Source organism: Mchenga conophoros, linkage group LG4 (genome assembly GCF_057382185.1).
Source record: "Mchenga conophoros isolate Kocher_MC1m ecotype Shallow Benthic linkage group LG4, M_conophoros_male_GT1.1, whole genome shotgun sequence".
NCBI classification, from domain to species: Eukaryota; Metazoa; Chordata; class Actinopteri; order Cichliformes; family Cichlidae; genus Mchenga; species Mchenga conophoros.
The window spans coordinates 4757631-4784821 of NC_140529.1; the positions used below are offsets into that span (position 1 = coordinate 4757631).

Genomic DNA, 27191 nt, shown 5'->3' on the forward strand with positions numbered 1-27191 from the left:
AGATTATTTGGACACAAGCTGTTGTTACATAGTTCAACCTGTAGTTTAGAGCAGTACATGTTTATTTAACTAGTATTACAAAATGGATTTTGTCACTAAATATACACACATCAGCTCGTTTCATGTTTTCATGAATCCAAACCACTTTGTTGTCCAGAAGGAAAGATCTTTTTCAAACCTCAGCAGGTACAAGTACGACACAAGAAGCTCTCAGGCCTGCACGTCCTCTCAGTCATTGTATGGTCAGATAAGGAATCAGCGCACACTGTGTGTGTCTGCGTGTCATATTCAGTAAACGATTTATTTGGCTGCTTTTGTAAAGCTGCGCTCCTCAGATGTAGACACAATACTGTAGTAGAAATGACTCAAAATAAGGGCGGACGATGGGGTTGAGTTTGTTGCTGTTGTTTGTCGTGAGGATGCAGCTGTGCATCCCAGCGCTCCTACGTAAACATGTATGTGAAGCTGTTGGAAGCTCATCCAAAGCAAAATACTGACAGAGCACAAACACAGCTGATCAGGAGTCGAGGCAGGAGCATGGTGCACAACACAGTGTGACAGCTGAGCGACGTCAATCACACGTTGTGCATTACTCATTATAAACTGACTTCAATGACGTGTATAAGAACATGACTACACTGTCCTTTTTGGTTCATGTCCTGACGTAAACTCTGAGTGAAATTTGAATAAATTAATAAATGCTGAGTTAATCTGCAAATACCTGCAAAGGGCACGGTAATCAGGACTTGGAAGTGAGTGTGGTGATGTATAAAAATAGATTTTCACTTAAGCAGCGAGTCAGACTAATAAGAAAACCATCCGTTTATCATGCCACCGTAAAGTGTTTTTAAAAGTCTCTCTCTAAACTAATAAAAGTGGTATGTTAGAACAAGCGTGCTGGATCATGCTCCGATCTTATTTACATCAATCAAATCCAGTATTGTGTTAATAATCTTCCATTCAATCTTCAACAAGCGCACACACACACACACACACACACACACACACACACACACACACACACACACACACACACACGCACATATATATATACATATATATATGTATATATATACATATATATATGTATATATATACATATATATATGTATATATATACATATATATATGTATATACATATATATATATATATATATATGTATATATATATATATACACACATATATATATATATATATATTAGGGGTGCAACGATACACAAAATTCACGGTTCGGTTCGGTTCGATACTTTGGTGTCACGGTTCGATATTTTTTCGATACAAAAAAATGTTCATGCATTTTTAATTTGTCGTTTATTAAAATTATAAATATATATTTTAACTCAAAAGTATAGTTTTTAAATTTAACCCTAACCCTTGTGCATGTTTTTTATTTTGACAGCGAATGCGCACCTGCGGACCACTTATGTGCAGCCCTGGTTATTTAGCTCGTCATATTGCAGCCACAGAAATTCTTTTGTCCATGAAACCATAAAGCTGCACTTTCTTTTAGCCTTATAGTCTGATTTGTCATAACTTCTCCGTTTTGTGGTAAGCTTTTCTTTGGCTGTCACTTCTTCACCCTGACCTGTCTTATTTGGCTCAGCAGAACTGAAATGCTTTTACACACACACACATAAGCTCAGCGATTCTCTGCACGATCAACCTCTCACATGTTTAAGCTGCGGGAGATTTCACTTGTCATGTTTGCATAGTAAGCTAACGATTAATAAGACGATGTCAGAGGAATTGGTGCGCAAATTATCATCACTCACAGATCAGTGCTGTCGCTCTCTATACACAGTTCGCACGATTGCAAAGTGAAAGCAAAAAAACAAGCGCAAATTCAAACGCGATTTCAATATGTCACATATTGACAGTGGCTCACCGATGCCAATGACATAATTACCCAGCTACATTTCTGAAAGAATGCAAAAGCATTGACATATATTTTTCCTACAATAGCCCGACGGGCAGGGCAGAGATAGATTTTGGTAGCCCGACTGGAAAAATCGCTAGCCCTGGGACGTCGGGCTAGCGATATTGCGAGCCCTGTATCTGATTGAGGAATCACTCATCTTTGGAAAAGAGAGTTTATTACAGAGAAATGTCTCTTTCCAAAATAAAAGCTATACTATCCGCTTCTTCTGGGCTATATTCTCAGCAGCATAAGGAGAATCATGTGCTAACAGCTGTCTAAATGACTCGGCTAAAGTTAGTAGCATGCTTGTTGTTTTTGTCTTTGCACTAGGATGATGTCGGTGTAAATGTGCAGTCATATTCATTGTGTTCCCACTAGTGCTTTCAGGTTAATCTCGTTGAAATGACCTTAACGCCACAACACGGCAAATCTCCGTTAACGAGCTACCGCCGATCGCCCTGTGCATGGGGCTAGACGGCCAACACGTTAACGAGCTAACTGCGCTAACACACTAGTTCCCACCCATGTAATTGAGCATTGCATGGCACATCCAACATACTGTTTTACTTTAGTCCATGACTCGCTTACCTTCAGGGTCATACGTCACATGAAAACCAAAATAATTCCAAACGCCAGATCTGAATGAGGGTGGGTCCATGTTGCAAGGAGAGCTTAACTTCTGTCTCGCTAGCTTGCCCTGCGCTCTTCCTTCTGACGATGCTGTCTGTGTTGAGCGCTCAGTGGATCTGCGCTCGACTACTCCGCCTAGGCTGCACTGTCGAGCCTAGGCGGAGTAGTCGAACGCAGATTCACTGAGCGCTCAACACAGACAGCATCGTCAGAAGGAAAGTTGATAAAATAAATTACAAATGTTGTATTGTTCGATACATATGCGTACCGAACCGAAAGCACTGTATCGAACGGTTCAATATCGATACGAATATCGTTGCACCCCTAATAAATATATATATATATATATATGTGCGTGTGTGTGTATATAAATTTTGTTGCCATATTCAGGACAATCACAAATAGATACAAAATTGCCAATTTCTGCTCCCTTACTTTTAAGAAAGGGGAACACAGTCAGCAGAAGTGAACAGATGAAAATAAGATGCTTCTGTGTATTCGGACACTTCACTGATGTCAGTGGTTCATGGTGGTTATAATAATCATCGCAGCAGTGACAGCAATAAATGAAATAAGTCCAGATTAAAAGCAAGTTCTCAAACAAACACGAAATTGATTTAAGAATATCTCTTCAATAAATAAATTACATCAGACACAAACTGATTTAAATAAATAAATAAATACATGAATAAATAAATGTATTCATGTCCAATGAAGAAATGCTGAAGAACACCTAAAAGGAACCGATCTGTAACAAAAAGGCAACTAAAAACATGCATGCTCTACATTGTTCGTACAGTCGGTCCGTTTCACCGTCGTCACTTAGAAACAAGCAGCCACATTTAAGCAACATTTGTCACAAGCAAACGGTGTCTGACGCTGATACGTCTCTTCAACCAGCGAGGCAGGATGGAGGCTCTCTGTCAGGGTGGAAAACGACTCTCGGATTCTTTGGCTTACGGGGAGCTTTTGTCTTTTATTACCTACTGTATGTACTGTAGAATCAAACACTGTAGTAGTTATCGCTTCAGCGGTCCACAGCCCTGGTCAGTGTTATGCTGCTCACGTTACAGTTTACAGCTGATGTCGACTGGGTCAGCGGGGTTTGGTTAGGGTCGGCATACCTACACCTGTCTGCTTCTGCTCCTGTCTTTAGGAGGGGACCCGCGGGATTCCCAGTTACTGATGTCATGGTTACCAGTGTCATTTTACAAACACAACCAGTGGCCAGAAGAAGGCAGCTTAGAGCCCAGTTTGGACTGAAAATGTGAAACCTCATTCATGCTGTTTGTTTTTACAGCAAATGATTTCTCTGACTGTGGCTTAGTGGCAACATTTCTCACCAATGAGACTTTGTTTCTACTGGACATTGTTCTAATAGTTTAAAGTAGTTTTGAATAGTTTCTCTGATTTGAACACCAACAGCAACCCACCTGCATTCACTGCCTGAAAGTAACCTGGCTTTAGCAAACTGCACACAATAAATAAGTAGCTTCAGTGAGCTCAATTTCAAATTCAGACACTAAACGTGACACTCAAAGTTCAGGAAGTCAAACCCCTTTACTGAACTTGTAATTCACTTCTATTCACCATTTCAGACACGAGCATCATATCGTCAGCAGACTCTCTCAGCGTGTCTCCTCCAGGCCTGTAAACTACACCTGTGTGCAAAAACTGTAGAAAGGAGCACAAAACCAAATGGACACACCGGAGTGCAAACCCCCCAATCAAACCAAACGTGAACAGATGTGACTGTTTGTTTGTGGTTTCTTATTACTTTAGTTTTCAGGAGTGGTGACTTTATTCCGAAATGATGGGTCGCTCCAAGTCCACAACGAACACTTGACACACACAAAGGAGAAAAAGAGCGATGTTCCCATCCCTGTCGTCACTGACTGAACTGGTCTTGTTTTTTCCAGCTGGCATGTGGTGTATGGTGCGATGACATATGGCTTTCCCGAAACAAAGAAAACTGAAGCGCCAAATACTTGTGAGAAAAAGAACGAATAAAGCGTTTATATTACACCAACTGATGGGTTCAGTCTGAGATGTCAGTCCTCGTGGTGTTGAGGACTTACACTCACTGCTTTCACCATATACAGGATGTTTACGGCGTGTGACCGCGTATGTAAGTTCCAACAGCTAAAACACATCAATCTTTCCATTTCTCTTATTTCCCGTGTTGCATCTGCCCGTCACTCGCTTCAGTATCCATTAAGTCAACACTATCAGAGTCTTTGAAGATGCGCTCTTCTCTGTAGACAACAGCCAGGAAAAAAACTTGCTCTGAGACAAGATGTTACATCAAACTCTTTGCTCCAGCATCTCCTCAGATACCATCCCATTATCGTCCCGGTCTGGCACGTACCATCGTCTGAGTTCCTTCCTCTCTGTCCAGCTGTGGGTCAGTCTACTCAATGGAGTGGTGTGGAGGAAGACGGGCTGGGTGTAGGGTCAGGTAATGAGCAACAGTGTTACAAGAGGAGCAGTTAGCATTTAGTATAAGAGTGAGAAAAACAGGAAGTATGGTGGTCTGTCGGTCATGGGCCTTATTCGATGACCATGCAGTGAGGCAGGTGCTGCGAGTAGTATTTGAAGAGCTCAGCAGTTGCTCCGGGGCAGTTAGTCAACTCCAGCTCTTCCAGCTCGTGTAGCTGGATGAGGCCTGACAGACCAGTGGTGGTCAGCAGGGGGCAGCCTAGGAGAACAAAGCAGAAGAACACTTCAGCTGTGGGCTTGCTAAAGAAAAGCACTGATCGCTTCTCTCCGGTGATTAATATTTATTCCATAAAAAGCCTGTCAGTAGTGAAAATGATGATATTTTCTAATGGCTTGTTATGTCACAGCGACAGCACACAGCCTACATTTACGATCACATAATCATACAGATGCTCAAAATGTGGAATCAGGAACAACATACAGACAAAAGAGCAGAGGAGCACACTGCACGTGTGCACTGGCTGCACACTCCTATTCTGTTAAAGGATATTTCCTCATTTAGTCCTTTGGTTATTCTGGTAAATGGTAAATGGCCTGTATTTGTATAGCTTTACTATTCCTTAAGGACCCCAAAGCGCTTTACACATCCAGTCATCCACCCATTCACACACACATTCACACACTGGTGATGGCAGCTACATTCTGGTGGAATAATAAACGACAGATGCTTAACACATCGAGGTTGGTTGAGTTGTTATAATATTGAAGCTAGTCCTTTAGATCTCCGTTTTTATTAAGTGGTAACAGGACTCCCACATGCCCTCCCAGGGACTGTAACTCCCAGAGAGGACATTTGGATTCTTAGTCTAGAAGAGTGGAACAGCTGTACACCAGTTACTCCTGCAAGAGTGCCGCTAACATACAGATGCTTTCATGTCTGTGTGCTGCAGATGACAAACTTCACGACTTCTTTGCAACTAAGTTCTTGAAATATGTGACCCCTGCATATATTTCATTTCAGAAGACTCTGTAGCAAACAAAACCGAGTATTGCACTCAACTTAACTAGCTGTGTGATTCTGCACCTTTTTTAATATTACAGTGTCAGTCAAAACACTTGACACATTCAGACACTTTGGACTGGCACAGTCGTTGTTCAGCCGGCCGGCCACATCCAATCCTATTGGCTGCCCCTGGCCAGCCTGTGTGAGGTCAGCAGGAAATTAGCATAATAATGAGACATCATGCATTTTGACCCATTTCAGTGTCTAAATACTCTTTGATAAACTCTCCATCACAGAATAGCTAACTGTTGTTCTGGGAGAGCAGAAAAGTGCTGTATAAGCACCTGTGCATTCACCATCCACTGCCCACACGATTTCAGATGGAGCTGCTCGATGTTTCTTGTCTGATGAAGAGCAGGTGTGTTTGAAATGTCACCAGATGAAACCATAAAGGAATCTGGAGGCCTGGTTAATCCTTTTTTATTTGGAAATCAGTGCCTTCTGTTTTTATTTCCATATATTATATTACAAACAGGGTTGTACGCTGAAAGCATGTCACTAACTCAGATACAACAGACCCACATTATAAAGGACTTTATTTGGGGAAAGATGGATCAAGATGATCATACCTGCAAGAGACAGTAGGCGAAGACTTCTCATGCCAAATAAATGCTGCAGTCCAAAATCTTGCACCTGCAACAACGACAAATGACATTCAAAATTCCAGAACTGCTTAGCCTGGATATAATATGTTAGAAGTAAGATCTGTATGGTGTCAGCTACAGTCTGTTCCTATAGCTGCACTGCAGCATGTACAGATGCTGTATCTTTAACGCTGCCTTGTTTTTTCTTTTTTTAAATTACAATTCCAATAAATGTCATGTTTTTGTTACCTGACAGCACCAGCGCAGATAGAGACTTCTTAATGATGACATGGTAGACAGGTATCCCAGGCCTGTGTCTGTGATCCGTACACACCTAAAATCACACACAATCAGCAACATTACACCTTCATCTAATGACGCCACGTTTGAGTGGAGGACTGTGTGTAGACGTGGTTACACAGGACTTTCTTATTACAGCGTGCTCTCAGAGAGCAGATCATGACATTTATTTTTGATGTTGACGAGGTTGTAAAAGAGGTCAGAAAGAAGCGTTTGTATTCATGCTATTTGCCAAACAAAGGAAACCTGGCAGAATTTAAAGAAGCAAAACTCTATCTGTCAAATCCATCGAATTTAGAAACAAAACACTGAATTCTGACTGTGATTCTATTGAAACTCTGAACTGGAAACCACATGGAAACAGTGTGTTTGAGTGAATAAACTTCATAAATAGTTTAGAATAATGTTGGAAAACCACATGGTTCAACTTTCAGTCCTCGCAACCAAACAGCAGCCAACAAAGTCAGGTGTGTGTGTGTCTGCAAACACAAATGTTCCCTCCAGATGTTCCAGCAGCAGGGAGGATATCAGTGTATAGTTACCCATTCACTTACATTTAAATTACATTTAAAATATTTAAGTTTTTACACATTAAGAAAAACTACTGAGGTCTCAAACATCAGTGCCATGACTCTACTGTCCTATCAGGGTGAGGAGGGCCTCAAAACGTCAAATTCACATTGTCACTGTAAAATTATAACTGAATGTAGGTTTTAAACTGATTACATCTGCAGATATATGACTTTTTACTTTAGTGGAATTCCACCAAGTGTGTTGGGATCTGGAATCACTGCAGGATCTTTCAAAGTATTTTCATTGTAATTGCTTTGCTGACAAGGATTTGAGGTATTTTATTTACCGTGAGGATCCTTTTTTAAACTCTCAGACTGGCTACAGGAATGTATTTAATTGTGAGTATGACAGGAAACTTAGTAAGAAAATAAAGATTTTGGGACGAGGATTTGAGCACATTATTGCAGTTACAAGACTGGAAGGATCATCAGACAGTGGTGAGGGAAGGCAGGCAGTGAGAGCTGATGCTTGATTGTATGTTTGCTTGTCTTTTTGTCTTTGAGCCCCTGCCTACCAGTATGGAAGGAGACAGTCTCAGAGGTCACAGGTGAGACTGAAGTCGGAAGACTGATGTCATGGTTTTCAAAAATCTAGTCAGCTAGGGATTGGGATGGAGATACATCTGCTTTCTCAAAACAGCAGTAAACACACTTCCTAACCCTGCGTGACTGTTTCACTGACGCGATGTAAACAGAAGCACTTATCAGTTACAACTGGAGGCATTCGTTGCTGAGATGTGAAATACTTTTTCAGTTTGAGATGATGTGTCTCAGTAATTCACTATGAGAACTGGGAAAGTCACTAGGGATGGATTTACATCCTTTTTGTTGTTTCGAGGAAGTTGGAGGTGCAGCAGGATGTTATGGAAGAGATGCAATTGTAGGACATCAAACCGAAAATCTATATCTGCAAAAGTCTGAAAGTATTTTATCTTTGGTACGGTATCCGGCATATACGGATATTGTAAGTTAGAAAACTAAGTTAAGTAAGTTACAATATAAACAAAGAGTGGAATGATGGGCCAGCTGGAGAACACACAGGACAGTCTGAGACTGTGACGAAGAGCTGAGTGTGTGGTCCAGAATGGTTACATTTAAATAAATACATTTTATTACAGAGATTAGAGCATGCTGCAGGCATTAAAAGTACTTGTGTCAGGGCGCGGTCTGGGATCCTGTTGCAGGGAAGGTGGACGCACCTGCACGGCATCCGCAATCATGACCCCGCCGGCTTCAGAATGGGAAAGAGGGTCTGTGTTGTGTTTGTTGCTGTCAGTGTGTGTGGCTAGTGGCGGGAAAGCTGCAGCCAGCTGTGTGTAACCAGCAACCGAAGTAAAAGGAGACTGTTAAAGAATGCTGAACCATGGTTGTGCTGCAGTGGTTTGTGTCATATCTATCTAATAGACTCCAGTTTGTGCATGTAAATGGAGAGTCCTCTTCACACACTGAGGTTAATTATGGAGTTCCACAGGGTTCAGTGCTAGGACCAATTCTGTTTACATTATACATGCTTCCCTTAGGCAGCATCATTAGAAGACATAGCATACATTTACACTGCTATGCAGATGACACCCAGCTCTATCTGTCCATGAAGCCAGATAACACACACCAATGAGTTAAACTGCAGGAATGTCTTAAAGACATAAAGACCTGGATGGCCGCTAACTTTCTGCTTCTTAATTCAGATCAAACTGAGGTTATTGTACTCGGCCCTGAAAAGCTTAGAAATATGGTCTCTAAGCAGCTTGCATTCTGGAAACAGACACCATGTCTTCTTGACAGAGCATATAGTTAGAGCCTGAATCTTCCCTTAGATTGGCTTCCTGTGATTCACTTAGCATTTCTCCTTCTCTTACTATCTTTTCACTCACTGTCTGTTTTTACACCTCTCTGCATTTAGTTATACATTATAATTCATCTCTGGCTCTCTTCCACAGTGTGTTATTTATCCCATCTTCCTCCAGTCACACCCAACTGGCCCCGCCCCTCCCCGAGCCTGGTTCTGCTGGAGGTTTCTTCCTGGTAAAAGGGAGTTTTTTCTTCCCAGTGTCGCCAAAGTGCTGCTCATAGAGGGTTGTCTGACTGTTGGTGTCATTTGTATTATTGTAGGGTCTTACCTAATAATAGTGAGGAGAATGTTGATTCTATACAAATAAGATTGAATTGAATTTAAATTAGAAAATAACAAGTGAGCTTACATGAAGTGTCAAGCCCCACAGCACAAACACATTAGTACCCCAATGACATAATCAAGCTCACACTGGTGACCTGTCCAGCCTATACAGCTGGGATAGGCTCTGGCCCCCTGCCATCCTGAGTCAGAACATTGATGGAATCCAAATGTACTTCCTGTGTTACTGAAGTTTAGTTTTCACTGAAATTGTGTTATATTTAATATTATTTATCTAACTACAGCAGGCTATGATACAACAGCAACAACATGTTGTCATTGTTACATGAATAATGAATGAGTAAAGGTGTTTACACACTGAGCATGTTGGGGGAAAGTGAGAAGAACTTCTGATTTTTCAGAGGCAAACTTTCAGTGCGTTGTGTACACACACACTGAAAGTGTTCTTACAAATCGTCATCCTCAAAAACACACTGTGAAAAAAACAAAGTTGACATTAGGCGATGATGAGCTGTGTTTCTGAATAAGAAAAGGAAGAGAGTGAGATTCTCGGTTCATCCATTTCCCAGGAAAGGCGGCAGCGGGGAGGATTTCACGGTTTGATCCAGGAGTGGAAGCTGCTTCACGACTGCGTTTGTGCATATTTCAGGATGTGAGTGGGGTAGTGTGAGCTCTTGTTGGGAGAGTTGGGACCACATCTGAGGAGGCAGAGAAATCATTTCAGAGAGCCGACTGACCCGGAGCAGCATCTACCTGCGTGTCTGACGTAAAATAGGATTACTGTTTCCATATAGTACCAATGTGTGTTTTAAATTACAAGTGCACTTGTTGCCCAATCAGATTGTTCAGATATGCTTATAGTTCTAAAAAATGAAAGCTGCAGATTCAGTGTGAGTGGCTTTATTATAGATAGATTTTATGCGTGTAGTGTGTAAAGGCCTTAAATGAAAATGTTTCTTCCTGTCCCAGAACATTACTGCACTCGACAAACGCTCCTCACACTGACAGCAGAGGAGCTCAGTGCCTTGCCATGGACACTAACATGTGGCGCATAGGTGCTGCCTTCAAATGTGAGGACTGAAATAGACACTTAAATATTAGAAAATCACTTGATGCACACTAAATCCTCACTGTGTTAAAGATAAATTGGCCAAGTCTACAAGTTCTTGCACCAATAAAACACCAGCTGCAACTCAGGCTGTAGAGCAGGTTGTCCACTATTCAGCTCTCACAGACAGCAGGCCCTCCATGTATTAAAGTGACCTTAAGCAAAATAAGTTCATGCTGGCTGCAGATTAGCACTGCTAGATGGATGAGAACACAGCACACACCTCCACATCTGTAACCTTTGCCCAGTAAACATTTTATCCCTAACCTTAATACCTGCATGAGCATGAGTTGTATCTTTATTGCCACTGAAGCGGATTAATTATCGTAACTTCCTTTTGTATGAATATGACCTGATTACAGACTCCGTCTACGTGCGCAGGACGGCAAAGAACACTCACCTGTCCAGCACCAGTTCTTCCAGCTTGTGCAGGTCGCAGGCAATGTACTCCAGAGCCATGTCCGTGATCCGAGGGCACCAAGACAAGTCCAGGCTGCGGAGCTTGCGCAGGTTCTCAGCGACCAGCTCAACACCATCATCTGTGATCTTGGAGCAGCCAGAGAGACTGAGAGAAGTCAGGTTTGGCAGGCTATGGACCATGTTTACCACACCATGGTTGGTGATCTCCCAGCACGAGTGAAGCCGCAGAGTGTGGGTGGTGTAGCCCTGTGGAGGAATTTTACTTTTTTAATTATGTCAGTAACTAGTAAGGAATTAAGAAAGATGAAGCCAAAAAGTTGTTTGGATTCTAAGAAGTCCAATATAGAAAAAAGCTTGAGGACAGCTAAACTAGGCAGCACTTTATATCATTATTATTTTAACTTCCTACCTGCTTGGCAGTAAAGTAGGCCATGGCTGTGTCAGTGACATGGTAAGCCTGCAGGGTCAACTCTGACAAGTTGGGCAGGAGCTGTGAGATAGCAGCAATGGCATCATCCGCCACATTGATGCAGTCACTGACGCTGAGGGACGTGAGCCGAGCGTTGAGGCTCGACCAGAGGCCAGCCTCTGTGAAATCGTTGCAGCCTGACAGTTCGAGATGCATCAGGCCCTGCATTTGCTCCAACATAACCTGAAACACAAGAAATAACATGTGAAATGTAATTATACCCACAGACACTGTAAAGTCTCCTGAGCCAGTGCTGGACAGCAAACATTGGACAACATATTATCTAAAAAAATGAATGAATGAAATCATTGTATGAGGCTACAGAGCGAGGAGAGAAAGTCCTGAGGTCATCACTATCAGACGTAGTGTCTGACATGCAATAAACCCACAGGTTTTATGGTGAGCTCACTGACACCAGCAGTCATGCAAATCTTTCAGTTCATTTTATATATTTATACAGCGCCAAATGGCAACAACAGATGCCTCAAGGCTCTTATTATAAGGTAAAGACCTGCAATAATACAATCTACATCTGTGCTCAGATTAATGAGATGGATGAAAAGAAACTCAAGCCCACAATCTTTCATTCTCAATATACCATGTGTTAGAAAGCTGTGATTGCTATTACTGACACACTGCCACAGTGGGGACTAGCTAATCAATAAGAGTGATCAGGAGAACCATAAATTCTGATCTAAAAGCCAGTTTTAAAAGATCTAGTAATCATCCAATCACTGTGGGGTCCTCCCACAGGACAGTGAAAGGTGTGAATGTGAGTGTGTATGGTTAGCCCTGCGTTAGCCCCACGCGTTAGCCCCACGCGTTAGCTGGCACAGGCTCCAGCACAAACCTAAGCTGACCATGAAGTGATCAGCTGTCTACTTTCTGTGTTCAGAAACCTAAACTGGCACTCTGTCAGCAGGACAAAGACCGTCGATCAATCAAGCTTCAGTGATCAAGGTGACAAATCAGCTGTCTGAGCTAACACATATACGCAAATACAACTGAAACATTTTTATGCAAAATCCATCATTGCTCTCATTACTGACACATCAATCCCATGTTTCATGCAACAGTTGTCACTGGTTATATGTCCTTTTATTTTCCGCAGAAAGAGTCTAATTCACAGACTTTTATAATATTGTTGCTGCATTAGTGTCATCAGCAGTGATGCCTTAAATATCAGGGCTGAAACTGATTTAAAGACAGAAACAGTTTGGGTAAAAGTACAACAGCTGCCAGTTATTTAAAATCTCTGTTTTGCTGGTTACATGTCACCAGTTTGTCTCAGCAAAATACACGTTCTACTGTTCACTGTGATAAAAACTCACGAGGTTTGTGTCAGGGAAAGTGAGCCAAAGGTGGTTTCTCTGTGCTTCACGCTGTGCTTCAGAAATGAGAACAATGAATGAATGAAAGTAATGTGCGTGCTAACAGGTGAAACCAGGTGTCTGGAAACAAAAACTGTATTCATCTTCAAATAAGGGTGCAGCATGAACTAAAAGAGGAGAAGAAAAAGCAGTTCATAAAGATCAAACACAAATGCAATTTAAGACACGGGGAAGTAGAATCTACATTCTTAATGGCTCGATCCACAAATAGTGATAATAAATTGGTACATCAATGGTGGTGCTTTCATTGCTGATGAAACTGCGAGGAAGAGCTTTTGCAGGTATGGCTTGGACTGAACGTTTTATTCCAAACACACTGCGACTTACCTCCAAACCAGCATCTGTGATTGTGGACCTCTTGAGGCTGACTGACCGAACACCCTTCTTGGACAGCGGGTAGTTGTCAATGAACTCACAAATGTCAAGGTCTGAAACACCGACTAAACAGAACGACTGAAATCCACGCAGAGCAAAGGCCTGGAGGCTGACAAACTCCTTCTCCCCATTGGGCAGTAAGGTGTACAGCTCTTTAGCATGCAAGATGGGTGTCACTCCTTCCCAGAACTTAGGCTGGTACAGCACCTTGCGCCACGTCTTGCACACCTGCGCCAGTACACATTTCTCCGCTGTGGTGAAGTACCAAAGCAGCCGGTTGAGCAGCTTCTCATCCAGAACGAGCTGGCGCTCCAGCAGTACAGGTTTGGGCAGGGTGAGAGGAGGAAGCTGGCAAAGAGATGGTTTCAGACCCACCAGAGGTTTCCCAGGCTCAGAGGGCAGGAGAGGAGCTGCAGCGTGGGGCATACCTGGACCATCCAGGTGGTGATGGTGATAGGATAGAGAAGATGGTGGAGGAGGAAGGATGGAGGGTACAGAGGAGGACTGACACAGGCGGTTCTTGGCGGCAGGCGTCCCCTTGGTGATGCTGGCACTGCCCAGGCCGTTGGGCTGGCTGGGAGGCAGCTTCACCATCCCGTTACGAGTCACACAGGAGGACTTCAGTTCACTCGGTGTGGACATGTTCAACATTGGGAATCTGGTGAAAGAAAGCAAATGCAAAGAGCGCCGTTAAACACTGAAAGACAAAACTGGAGACAAATTTACAGAGGAATGAAAAATTACTATTCTAACACATTTCTGTGGAAAAGATTATGAATTTAGATTTAAACAATTTGCTGATTTGCAGGACTAACACATCTGAGGTCATTTTAAACTATTCAAACTGATATTGCAGATTTATAATTTCTTTAAATCTCTGCTTTCATGGGCGCCGGTTTAGCTTCCTGGAATGAGCAGACGACCACACGCTGCACAGCTGAGCCCGCGGCCTGCACGTCTTCCCCTCTTTCTTTCCCGTCAGTCTTCACTATCCCTATCAGAAATATGGCTACTTTCATTAGACCACTGTGAGCAGATCTGATGCTGTTTGTCTAAATATATTGTTTCATTTATTGTGCTTCCAGCTGGGCCTTCCAGGAAGAGCAGAGGTGCTGAGGCGTGCGAGGGACAGGTGTGTTTCCTTTGGCGTCGTGCTCTTGATCTAAGCCAGTAACTACAGCTATACTCCTAAACATTCGTTTCATACAAATTATAGTAGCTACCATAAAAGTTAACCAAACTGCGTCCACTGTGAAAACTCTGACATCTTATTTGAAAGCTATTCTACCCACATGATGTTGTAAATTTTCATAAACAGAAGCTTGTTGTGTCCAATATTTTGAATTTGCTGTGTGTTTAAAATGGCACACATTCTGTATGTAGGAGTCATGTAGAATTCTTTACAAGTCCTGTTTGCTGGAAACAGAGCTGCTTCGCCTTCAAAGTAAAGGCTGTGCCTTTAGCAGCAGCTGAATAACAAAGTCCTTCTGTTGGTCCAGGCTAGGGTTGCCAACTCCCTGAAAAATAAATAAGGGACACCTCGTGGCCAGGGCTGGGCGACCCAGTTGTCTTCACCCTTCCCAGTGTGGTGAATTTTCTAGCTCTTTTTTTGTGTGTGAAATTATTTTTTTAACCATTTGACTTGAAGTTGATTTAAGTAGATGCATATTCTATTCTTTGTGATATGAACACATGTGAAACAAATGATCATTTAGCCATTTATTTTTAGCTCAAAATGACAACATTAACACAGTAAAACAGGTCTCTTTCTTAAACAGAAGCCTGTCATGCTTAACTTTTGAGAATATAAGTAAATCTTTCTTTAAAAGAACTCTGTCCTGCTTAACTTAAAATAATAGAAAACAATAGAAAGAAAAATATTCTTGTAACAGTGCACATTTAGTGCATTTAGTACAATTGGCTTCAGTTGAGGTATTATTTCAGCTTTTCTAAAGCTAATCAGCTGCTCCTGTTTGTAAACCCGCTTGTTCCCATGATTACGCATCATAACTCATCATCATTATTCATCTATGTATTACTTTTATGTATTAGTCATCTATTTGTTGTAATCATCCATCCTTGCAGTTGTTTATTACACAAAATAAATTATATTATCACACTTCTGGCCACATAGCGCTGATATTCACTGCACATGCCCATATTAACGTTTTCCAGCCAGGTGTTTTCCTTTTCCCATTCTTCCCTTTCTCTGAGGGGAACAAACATTGCTGCTCTAATGCTGGGCTCACACTGTGCGGTTTTTGGCCCATTTTGAGCCGATTTTTGAGTGATCGGACCGATTTTGGCCTTCATCGTGCATCGTGTAGTATACGTGGGGTAACGAGAAGTGATTAACACCTCACGACCAGCTCCCGATCATCAATCGCTCGTGAAGGTGTCACCACAGCCGCTCACACTGCTCGCGCGCAAACACGTAAACGTTGGTGTAAAAGACGGAGCAGTGCGGCTGTGCAGCGTGTGATCTGGACACAAGCGATGGAGGCACAACTTGTAGAACTTTGGAAAGCTCATCCGAGCCTTTTCGATGTGGCCTCAGAAATTATCACGACCACAACAACCGTGAAAATAGTTGGATCTACACTGCTGCTCAATCACAGCTGCCTGATCATGTTTTTCATTAGCAATTTAGCAAAGTTGATGTTGGTGGTGTGTCTGTGTGAGTGAAAGACAGAGAGGGAGAGCGACAGATTTTCTGTTATAACCTTCATGTTATGGAGGCACAGTGTGAGCACTCAGGTCGCATCAGAGCATCGGGCGGTATAGTGTGAGACCTGCATCGTGACCTACCAACTTCTAACCCCTGCGAGTCAATCGTGCAGTTTGAGCAGGAGCTGAATAACGTGACTGAAAAAATCGCAGTGTCTGCCCAGCTTTAGGTGTACTGTCATCCGAGACTTGCACCGCAGAGTCGGCGTTTGTTTCCCTGTTGGCCATGCTTCTTGTTGTGGTCATCTGTTGTCTTCCGGTATTTTCTCCGCAAGCGACCTTTCCTCGACCAATGAGATGAGCGGTAATCTGAATTGTCATAAGTGTGCTGTCAGCTCATTGGTCACAAAGCAGGAGAGGGGCTAGGAATTATGTTTTCAAACAAAGTGTTAATTCCATTAACATTTATAGACTACTTTTGATTCTCACTGTATTACGGGACAAAGTGCGTCCCTTATTAGCTCAATACGGGACGTGTACTTTTGTTTCGAAATACGGGACGATTCCGTATTTTAAGGGACGGTTGGCAACCCTAGTCCAGGCAGCAGGCCCCTACGTCTCCCCAGCCTCCTCCTCTGGCTCCTCTGGCAGGACATCATAACATAATCTCAGCATCTACCCTGGTCTTCCCGTCTGTTGTGTCCATCTGGGGGCACTGTAGTTAGACACCTTTACTTCACTGGCTCCTTTCAGTGTGTCTCTGTATCTGGGAGAGCTCAGAAACCAGAGGCCTATATCTGTCATCTCATTCTTTCAGTCAGTACCCACAACATTTGAAGAGCTAAATCCACAGCTTTGTTCTCTGTTCACCATGACAGGCTGGTCCACAGCGCTCCTCACTCCTTCCCTCACTGCTTAAGAAGACCCAGAGATAATCCCACAAGTATCGCTGCCCAGTCCATACTGCACTAGAAGCTCGTGGCCTTTCTGTGGGCGGAGGGTCCACAGGAGGATTGACACATGTAGCTGTCCCCAAGACCAGGCTCCAGGGTGGGGCCTGGATAACCTGGATCCAGGTGAGTTAACATGTTTCAGTGTGATTCACACTTTGCTGGCCAGGACCAGTCTGCCATCAGAGAACCTACCAGGGCTGGTATTACTGTAACATCTGCTATTGGAGGTAAGTCAACTGTAGCTCAGGAGGTCAGGCTGGTCATCTACTAATCAGAGGGTTGCTGGTTCAAACCCCATCTGCTGCCAGTCTGTAGTCTTGTGTGAGATAGTAACCCTCATGTTGCATCGTTTGGAATGTGTTAGGTAGCCCTGACCCCGTTATTTGAACACTCGGTCTTCTTGCTAACGTTAAAAGAACCTGACATGATATCGAAGTAAAAGACAGCACAGTGTAAAGGAGTGAGGCCTGTTCTGTGTGCCCTCCCTGTATCAGTAGCATGAAAGCTCAAACCACTCAGTTATATAACATGGTGACTGTGGTGCTCAGACGCACAGCACTATCTCCCTGTCCAATTCTATTAACACAGCTAGATGTGATGCTATATGCTATATGTGCATGTATGCACAACAAAGGCACTTTTCAGTATGAACACATTGTGCATTTTCTCACTTTCATGTCTTGTCAGCTCCTCAGCAGACTGGCACTGCCTCTGCAGTAGCATAAACAAGGTTCATCCATTACATAATACGCCAGTGTTGTCAGCAACTGTGGCTACAGCGAGCACAATGAAATGTTTCAGAAAGCAAACACTTCAGAGTAACGTCAGGAGAACCCATCAGAGCAAAGACAGCTGGAACAGTCCCTCTGATATCACAGATGCAAAGTTTACCATAAAGACTACACAGATAACACAAAGTGATGCTACACACAGTCTGCTGTGCCACGTAGCAGCAGTGCTAAACACAATTTAGCTGATTCACATGAAATAGCCAAGTCTGTGTAAAAAAACCGAGATTTTTGGCCCCGAGGGTTCACAGAGGGTTCTTTAATTATCGGGGGCTTCTCTGTGTTATTGGAGTTTTTACAATATTAAATGTTTTTAAGGTGACTGTTGTCACAGTTTGGTGCTATTTAAATGAAACTGAACTGAATTAAATTGTCTTGATTTTTGTCCCATATTACAGGCTTCTCTTTCTTTAAGCACTAAATCAGAATCAGAACAGGAAATGATGCGGGTTACAGTTGCTCCAAGACAGTAACTGTAACAGACTATTTAAATAACACATTGTTACAGATGTAACAAGTTTAAGGAAAAGAACTAATACAGGGAAACCACTCAATGAAATCCAACATTCCCGAGTAGAGGAAACACATGTACACATACAATATTGTCATTAGCAGGAAATATCAGTAGTCTGTTCCCTCACATGTGATTCTTACTCAGCATTATGAACTGTGGGTGCAGCTGTGGAGTGTCAGAGTCTGTTTCCCACAGTGCTAGCTGATTAAAAAAATAATAGTTCATGAAATATTGTATATTTGAAACAACTGCAAAGAGTTTGTGTGAAATAATTCAGGCAATCTATAAAGCACTTTTAAGCAGCTGTTTGATTTTGTGATATATAAATAAAATTGACGTGAGCAGTGGTTAGCCTGTTATCCATCAGTTAGCCGGGGCCTTTCTGTGTGGGTTCTCCTGTTAGCCTTGCACACACTGATCTGTCCGGGGTCTACCCGACCCTCCACCCTGTCACCACTGATACAGGCCCATCAGTTTAGAAAGTGATGGATGGCATTCATGCAAAAACACAGAATAAAATAAATGTCTTTAACCCAAATTGTGGAGTAGTATTAAAAGCAGGGGTGATACAAAGGCATCCAATCAGCAAGCCAGACAGAGCACATAAAGACTGGGCAAGAAGGAAACCAGAAAGCCAAACTACACTGTAAATAAAAATATTAATACATGACAAAATGACTGGGAATAAGGCACAAATATCAGTTTCAGGCTGACCGCCTGTTGCTGCATTTCTTAGAGGGTCCTGCTGCTATCTCTGTTTTTCCTTTAAAGAATAAATCTATGTGCCAAGCATATACTCCATGAGGTACACCCGCTCATCTGCTTACTAACACATATATCTAATCAGTCAGTCACCTAGCAACAAGTCAGTGCACTTAGACAAGGTCGAGGTGACCTGGTGAAGTTCAAGCTGAGGACCAGAATGGTGATGATTTGAGTGAATGTGGTTGGCTGGTGTTTGAGAAACATACATGACGTCACAGAGATGGTCTGAAAAAGAGAAAATATCCAGTGCTGTGGCTCTCTGGGAGAAAAGGTCTCGTTGATGTCAAAGGTCAGAGTACAACTGCTAGCATGCCACTCCTATCAGCTAAGACCAGGATGCTACAGGTCAGTAATCTGAGACTGTCCGTGATACCCACACGACCACAGCAGGAGCTGAGACGTGCTGCTTAACTCTGAACACTATAAGGACTCCCCTGAGCCACAGGAGAGGCTAAATGCACCTGCACACATGTGTATGTATGCACTGTGACTTTAACTAGAAAGGCTTTAAGAAATTCAAAGAGCTGAAGGAAAGTAGTGCAAAATTTAGATTCGAATAAGGCTTTGGTTGTATGACAGTGTGTACTGTCTTAGTGTGTTTTTGTTATGTTTGTTTGTTGTTAGACATTAAAATAAATCTAGATATTTCAGTCCCTGGTTGTTGTGTTGACACATCTCTATAACATCGCATGGCGATGGGGGGCAAGACTCGAATGGACCAGACCCCCGAGTACATGGGGGGGTCGCACTCCTCAGCCTCTCTGGGAAGGACTATGCCAGAATACTGGGAAGGAGAACTTGTCCATAAGTCGAACCTCAGATACGTCCGTGTTGTGGGACACTGGACCAACTCTCTGTCCTCTCAAGGAGATTTGAGGGTGCGTGGGATTTTGCCCAACCAGTCTGCATGTGCTTTTTGGACTTGGAGAAGGCATTTGACCACAGTGCTTTGCGAGTATGGGGTCTGTGGCCCATTGCTACAAGCTGTACGTTCCCTATACAACAATTTGAGAAGCTTGAAATCAGTCAAACTCATGGTGGCAGCTGGACTCTGCCATTGCTGCTCTTTGTCACTGATCCTGTTCATAATTTTAGAAGAATTAGAAGGTGCAGGAAGGCTTTACTTTGGTGGCCAGGATTTCTTTGCAAGTGATGTGGTTCTGTTGGCTACATGGGGTGGTGGCCGAGTTCGCTCTGGATTGAGGCCACGACTGCAGTGATGCAGATGCTGCATGTCCTTTATGGTAAAGAGAGAGCTGAGCATGGCAGCAAAGCTCTGCCCTCACCCATGGTCACAAGCTCTGGGTAGTGACTGAGAGAACGAGATCCCAGATATAAGTGGCAGAAAAAAGGGTGGCCGGCCTCCCCCTCAGAGATAGGAGAAGTTCCTTCATTCGAGACGGGCTCAGAGTAGAGTCGCTACTCTCCAAGGATGCCTCCTGGGTGAGGCGCTCTGGGTGAGGCGCTCTGGGTGAGGCGCTCTGGGCATGTCCCCCTGGGAGGAGGCCCCGGAAGAAGTAGAAGGAAATGGATGGATTAATTAATTAATTAAGGGCATAAAATGTAAGAACATAGAACATAAAATCAGTCTCTATGCGGATGATGTGTTGCTTTTTCTGCAAAACACACAAACCAACCTCTCTGAGGTAATTACTTTAATAAACTGGTTTTCAAGAGTTTCAGATTACTCAATTAACTGGCCAAAATCTACAGTTCTCCCCATTAACTGCTCCTTCCATAATTCTTCCTCTGCCCCACTGCAATCCGGAAATATTAAATATTTAGGTATTAATGTCTCTCCTAAGCTTTCAGACTTAACTAAATTAAACCACATCCCACTTCTAAAGAAAGTAGAAGGCGATCTGACTAGATGGAAATCTTTACCCATATCACTCATGGGAAGGGTCGCCACTATAAAAATGATGATCTTGCCAAAAATAAATTACTTATTTTTGATGATCCCTAACAAACCATCACAAGATTGGTTCAGATCTCTGGATTCATATATTTCCAAATTCCTTTGGAAAGATAAACCCCCGCGTATCAGCTTAAAAACGCTACAAAGAACCAAGGATAGAGGAGGATTAGATCTGCCTAATTTTCACCAATACTTCTTAGCCAACAGCCTTCAGTTCATCTCAGAATGGTTAAAACATACCTTCTTAGATGAGCCCTGGCTAGATGTTGAACAGGCACTATGCAAGGATCTAGAGATTTCAGACCTACCATTTATTAGCTCAAACATCAAAAGACATGAATGCTTTAAAAGTATCAACATCAGCTTTTCTCTGACAGCATGGTGGGAGTTTCTAAAAATAACGGAGTCTTCATTAATCCCATGCAAACGTACTCCTATCTGGAATAACCCTGACATATTACAAAACAATAATATGATTAATTTCCCAGAATGGAGTTGTAAAGGAATTAAATACTTAGAACATATATTAGAGGGAACAGAATTTATTCCATTTGACAGACTAGTTGAACAATATGGGATCAACAAGACAAGGTTTTTAGAATATCAACAAATTAAATCCATAGTAAAAAATAAATTTAACCTCAGTCAAGTTGAACTACAAACACCACTAAGTGCGGCACATTTTCTTACTCTTAAATCCCCCAAATTATTATCTAAAATATACAGAACACTTTCTAAATTAGATGAATCAATATCACTTCCTATTGCAAAGTGGGAAGCGGATTTATCAGTTAACTTAGACCAAAACTTCTGGTCTCAGATTTGCTTAAAAACCTTTAAATTAATTAAAAATCCCAGTCTGCAATTAATACAATACAAAATACTACATAGAGTGCACTATACAGGTCATCGGATGTTCAAGATGGGCTTTACATCTTCCAACAACTGCTCACACTGTCAAGGCAATACACCAGACAATTACATTCACGCTCTTTGGTTCTGTCCACCAGTTCAGAAGTTTTGGCGCGAGATATGTGAAGACTTATCAAAGTGTCTGAAATGTAACATTCCAACCTCCCCCTTAGTGTGTTTGTTGGGCAGCTTAGATAATGTCACTTCAGAAAAGAATATCGCCCATATGGTTTTCACTGCCCTATGCATCGCCAAGAAAACAGTCCTCATGAACTGGAAAAATAAAAATAATCTTAATTCTAACCAATATAGAAATTATCTATTAGATTACATTAGTCTTGATACAGCCTCTGCCACCACATTAGATCAATTGCTCTGGGCTCCTTTGATCAGCTCCATCACCTAGTGGGGGTGGGGGGTCATAGTTTGGTCCCGCCTTCACTGTTGTGATTGGTGTGGGGGTAGGGACAGGCTTAGGGCGTCGGGGGGTTCCCCGGAGGCATCTTCCTTGGGGGGCTCAACCCGGGGTAGCGGTCATGTCCGGTTGGGGGCTCTGTTGGCTCTCAGGTGACTGTTTCCTCGCGGCTGCGTGCAGCGGGGCTAGGGGAGGGTCTGTGCTGACGGACGTGGGTTACTGATCTGGTAGCCTGGCTGCCCCTGGGTGGGTCCGGGATGGGCCCCCTTTCCCTGGCGGGTCGCGGAGTGTGGGAGTGCCTACTGGGGTCAGCGGGGGAGCTGGCCCCAGGGAGGGGTTACCTGCCCCTCCCTTCCTTCCCTCCCCATCTCCAGCTGCCTCTCTCTTCCCGCTCCACCACAACCACCCACACATGCAGGGCCTTGGAGTAGGGGTATGTCACCAGGGTGCAGAGGAGGCTACCCCCCCCCCCCCCCCCCGTCCCCTTCTGGCTGCCTCTGCCTCAATTTTATCCCACAACTTAGACATTCACATTACTCACACTCTCATTACACATACATATAGGATCTTGGGGGTGGGCACAATCACGGAGTCCAAATTACCATCAGGGTGTACACCTCATCCCTGGCATCGTTGCCCACCTCTCAATTTTAAATACACTTAGTCATTGAGGGCTAGCAGGAGGGACTATGCGCTTACCTGCTGCTCCTTGGCCGGTAGCTCCAAGCCCTCCTGGGTTTTAAATGCACCTTAGAACACACATGCATCAACACTACAATGAGCGGGTGGAGGGAGGTTTGGAGTCTTCTCTCACCCCCATTCTCTGCGGCCTGCTGGAGCGGGGGGCTAGGAGGAGGAGTTGGCCGTCCGACTGCGGTCTGGAGTGTGGGGCCTCCCTGCTGCTACGGAGTCGGGGTGGTCTGCCTCTCCCCACCGCAGGGAAAAGGGTAACACCACCTGGGTCTGGGTGCAGTTCCCCCCTCCAGGAGCAAGGGTACCTAGACCCGGTTTGTAGAGTACGCTTGGGGAGTGTGATCGTCTGTCTCCACGTTGGTTGAGTGTGGAGTGAGTGCATATGAGAGCCTGAGGGGGGGAATGGATGTTTGTATCTGTGTGTGCCTGTATGTCTGTGTCTATATGTCAGGTTGGGTATCAGACGCCACCTCTCTGGGGACATCTCAGGGCCTCCAAGGTTTGGAGGCCTATCTCCACCTACCACCACTTCCCCTGCCGGTGGCGGACTCCCTCAGGTGTCGGTGCGTTGGTGGTTCTTTGTGTCTGGGGGTGGGCGTCCAGGTACACACCGGCTCACTCCTTGGCGGCCGCTTATCGGGGCCTGGAGCCTGGGGCTCGCTCGGGCCCCTTCGGGGGTGGGGTGCCCCCGGCCTCTCGGCCTGGGGCTCGGTCACTCAGGCGCAGCTGGCGGCCGGCGGAGCTCACGGGCGCGTCACTGCAACTCCCCCTGGCTTCTGCTCCGCGGCTGCTGAGTGAGCCCTCATCTGGGACTCTCCTCAGCTCTTTCTGGGACAGTGGCGCGGCTGCCCCTCTGTTGGTCTTCCTTGGTCTCTTGTGTTCTGGGGGCCTCTGGATGTCTGGAGTTTTGATCTCCTCCATACCTGCTTCACACCCTGGAGGACGGGGCTGTGGCCCCCCCACACTCCCTAGCAGATCGTTACATGGAGAAACCTTTGGAATACAAGCATGCTGATCCACACAGGTATGCACACGGGTGTTCACTGCTCGTAGACCCAAATTACACCTTTCTTGGCTGCTACTTCGAAGCACATCTGTCCTGCGTGCTGCACAACAACATTGAATATTTAGTATTTACTGCTGTTTACACTTAGCTAGATTAATGCGATGGTGTTGTGTTTAGTATGTTGCTTTGTTTTTTTTGTTTTTTTGCTTGTTTTCTATTCTTCTCTCAACAGGTGATCCAGGAGATTTTTTATTTTTTTTCTCCCCCCTTTCTCACTGTCCCTCTCCCCTTCTGTTTTTCTTTTCCTTCCTCTTTCTTTCTCCCTTTCCTATCCCTCACTCATGTCTGTCCCGTCTGTAACATCTGAAAATAAAATATAATAAATAATAAAAACAAAGATCGACCAAATGGACCAATACGGCAATGCCACGATGATCCATTTGGCAAAGTAAATCCATTGGGTATCCTTGTTGGTCTTCAGACAACAATTCTGATGGCTAAAGAACCAAATGGGACAGGCAAAAAGAAAAAAAAAAAGGAAATGGATGGATAATAATAATAAGCAACAAATATAAAACTTTACAGCAGTTTTACAAATGAGACATTTTTATCCACCGAGGGACTGATAATAATTTTAATGAGACTTTACAGAAAGTAAAATGACTTCAAATAAATGTTACTGTTATTAATTTAATTGGCTACCTGTGCAGCTCCACCACGCTGTTGTAGAAAGAAGTTCATCTTGCTTGCTTATTTTCAGTTAAAATATCCTGTAGCAGCAAAAAGGAAGTGCTGAAATTAACTAAGTGAATATAATATTGTTAAATATTCTTCTGGAAACAAAGGCCCTGCGTTAACATTAATTATATCTGTTATATCCCAGTGATTCTGGTAACTTCAGTCTATTTATTACTGCCATACAACAACTTTTTACATTTTTTTCACAAATGTAAAAAGTCCATCACAATGTTTGACTTTTTTCCTTTATGTTACTTTTTTGAGGTGCGGAGCTGTTTGTTTGTTGGAAATATCTGTTATAAATCATTTTGACACCCACTGTAAACTTCACTGTCAGTCAAAATATTGTTTATGCCTATCTTTGAGTATCACTATAGGGAATATATAATCATTTACTTTTCACTAACAGGGTTTGATGATCCCTTCTGACTCAGCTAGCCTGAAATACCCAAATCTGACCCGAAGCCCTTTTTATATTCATCTGCTTTACCACAGTGGAAACTATCACAACATCACAAATAAACAACTGGATAATATTGTCCTGAGCGAGCCACAGGGGACAATCATGTTTGATGCTAGTTTTTTATTTTTTAATAAAAACAAACCAACTGTGTGCTTTTAAATGAAGCCACAGGTCCAGACCAGATCAGCTTTATTTATACAGCACGTGAACATGAAACCAGGCTTCACAAAGTGCTGTACATATACAAACAGGATAAAGAAAAATAAAATCAAACACGTTGAAACAAAGTCAGTCGACTCCTTAAAGAGTGCCAAAGGCCTGCCTAACATGCACGGTCACCTCTAAAGTTATACTTAGTTTCTGGTGCCGAGCTGCTGATTGGCCGACCTAAGCTAGCGGGCAGGTGTGTATATGTTCAAACACTTCCTGACAGAGACCCTAACCCGCTCACAGGGCTAATCTTAAGGCTGTTCTGTTTAAAAAGGGATTAATAATAAATATTACCTAATGTCATGAATATCTCTGCTGAAGATGTTATAAAATACAAGATATGATTTAACAATCGTTCTTATATTTCCGTACATGTCATTTTAGTTGTGAATCTTTTGCATTTTTCATACTGATTTTCTGTGCTGTAGTGAAAACAATCCACAGAGGTCAATGTTACCTAATTGTATTATAAGGAACCAACAGGGAATGAAGGGGAGAGGACAGACGGCTCTGAGAGGGAGAGCATGCCTGACTTACGGACTACTTTATGATATATTCAAAAAGTTCAAACCATGTTTCAACAAGTCTATCAGAGCTGTCCATACAACACGTTAAACTTTGTTATTGAAGTTTATGATCAGTTTCTCTTTATTAGTCTATGTGGAAGTCTTTTAAGGGTGTTGTCATTACAATATTCCTTAAAAGCCTTTACTTGTCCCAGCTATCTTCCAATTAATCAAAGATGCATTTCGGCTGCTGTCAATCAGCTACAGAAATCTACACGAGTACAGGCGACGGGCGATCGTCTTACGGCCTCTAACTGTGAACATGTCTCTGCTGCGGTGAGGTCCTGTTAGGCCTCGATGCAGGATTCAATACCGTTAATGACTAAAACAAACTGCTGTTATTAAAGGAAATTCATTGCACTGATAAATTCCAGTGTATTCATGTAAATGAGTCCACGAGGTTCTGTACTTGGACCGATACGTTTGACATGATATATTCCTCTCTCAGGACGTATTTTTCAAAAACACTGCTGATGATCAGAGGCTCAAAACCAACTAGAGAAAAGGTTGATTCTGTTCATCTGGACGTGGCGTTTTCAGTGAGCTTTGATCAATGGTCATGAGAGTTATATTAATGATGAAGGGACTGACCTCCCAGCCCATTGTTCCTTCAGTGGGCTGGTTTCAGTCATCATGCAAATGTCCTGTTTATAAGACTGAAACCTGCAGTCAGCTGAGACTGAAGACGTCACCTGATGATGACGAAACGTTTCTCCCACTGAAAACATCCAGATGAACTGAATCAACTTTTTTTGCTTACCTGCATGATTGAGCGTGCACCAAGACAACTAGAGAAACTATCAAAACTTCTAAATATTTTTGTTTTCATTTCTTATTCTTACACTTTATTTTTTTTTTAATTTATACAGCTGAATCCTTTAAGATGCTCTGCTAAACCTTTACTGCAGCCACTGTCAGCCACTTGTTTGTGGTCTCTCTCCTTCAGTTTGCCAAAATATCCTTGGGTAAGAGACTGAACCTCATATTTGCTCTCTGGGCAAACTGCATCCCTGGAGTATGAATGACTGTGAATGTTAGATAGAAAGCACTTAGGTGTAGAAAAAAGTGCTTGTGCAAATGAGGGAATGGCGCTTGTTGTATAAAGAGTGCTCAGACAGAGTAGAAAAGCACTATATAAGAACCAATCCATTTACCATGGATTGGTTCTTATATGCAGAGT

At 43.1% G+C, this 27191-nt stretch overlaps 1 protein-coding gene across 2 annotated transcripts in view; it reads right to left on the reverse strand.

Annotated features, from left to right (window-relative positions):
* Nucleotides 1-3144: 3144 nt before the first annotated feature.
* fbxl16 (F-box and leucine-rich repeat protein 16) overlaps nucleotides 3145-27191 on the reverse strand; it is a 28934-nt gene continuing 4887 nt past the window's right edge. The window contains exons 2-7 of one of the 2 annotated variants that reach the window (XM_085270005.1): nucleotides 13356-14061; nucleotides 11578-11820; nucleotides 11149-11414; nucleotides 6887-6971; nucleotides 6623-6686; nucleotides 3145-5249 (exon numbers count right to left, since the gene is read on the reverse strand). In XM_085270005.1, coding sequence (XP_085126131.1) covers nucleotides 5101-5249; nucleotides 6623-6686; nucleotides 6887-6971; nucleotides 11149-11414; nucleotides 11578-11820; nucleotides 13356-14054 — 1506 coding nt within the window. In that variant the 5' untranslated portion in view covers nucleotides 14055-14061 and the 3' untranslated portion in view covers nucleotides 3145-5100. Of the gene's footprint in view, nucleotides 5250-6622; nucleotides 6687-6886; nucleotides 10339-11148; nucleotides 11415-11577; nucleotides 11821-13355; nucleotides 14062-27191 lie in introns of those variants that run through there. The other variant, XR_014892115.1, reaches the window with a different exon arrangement.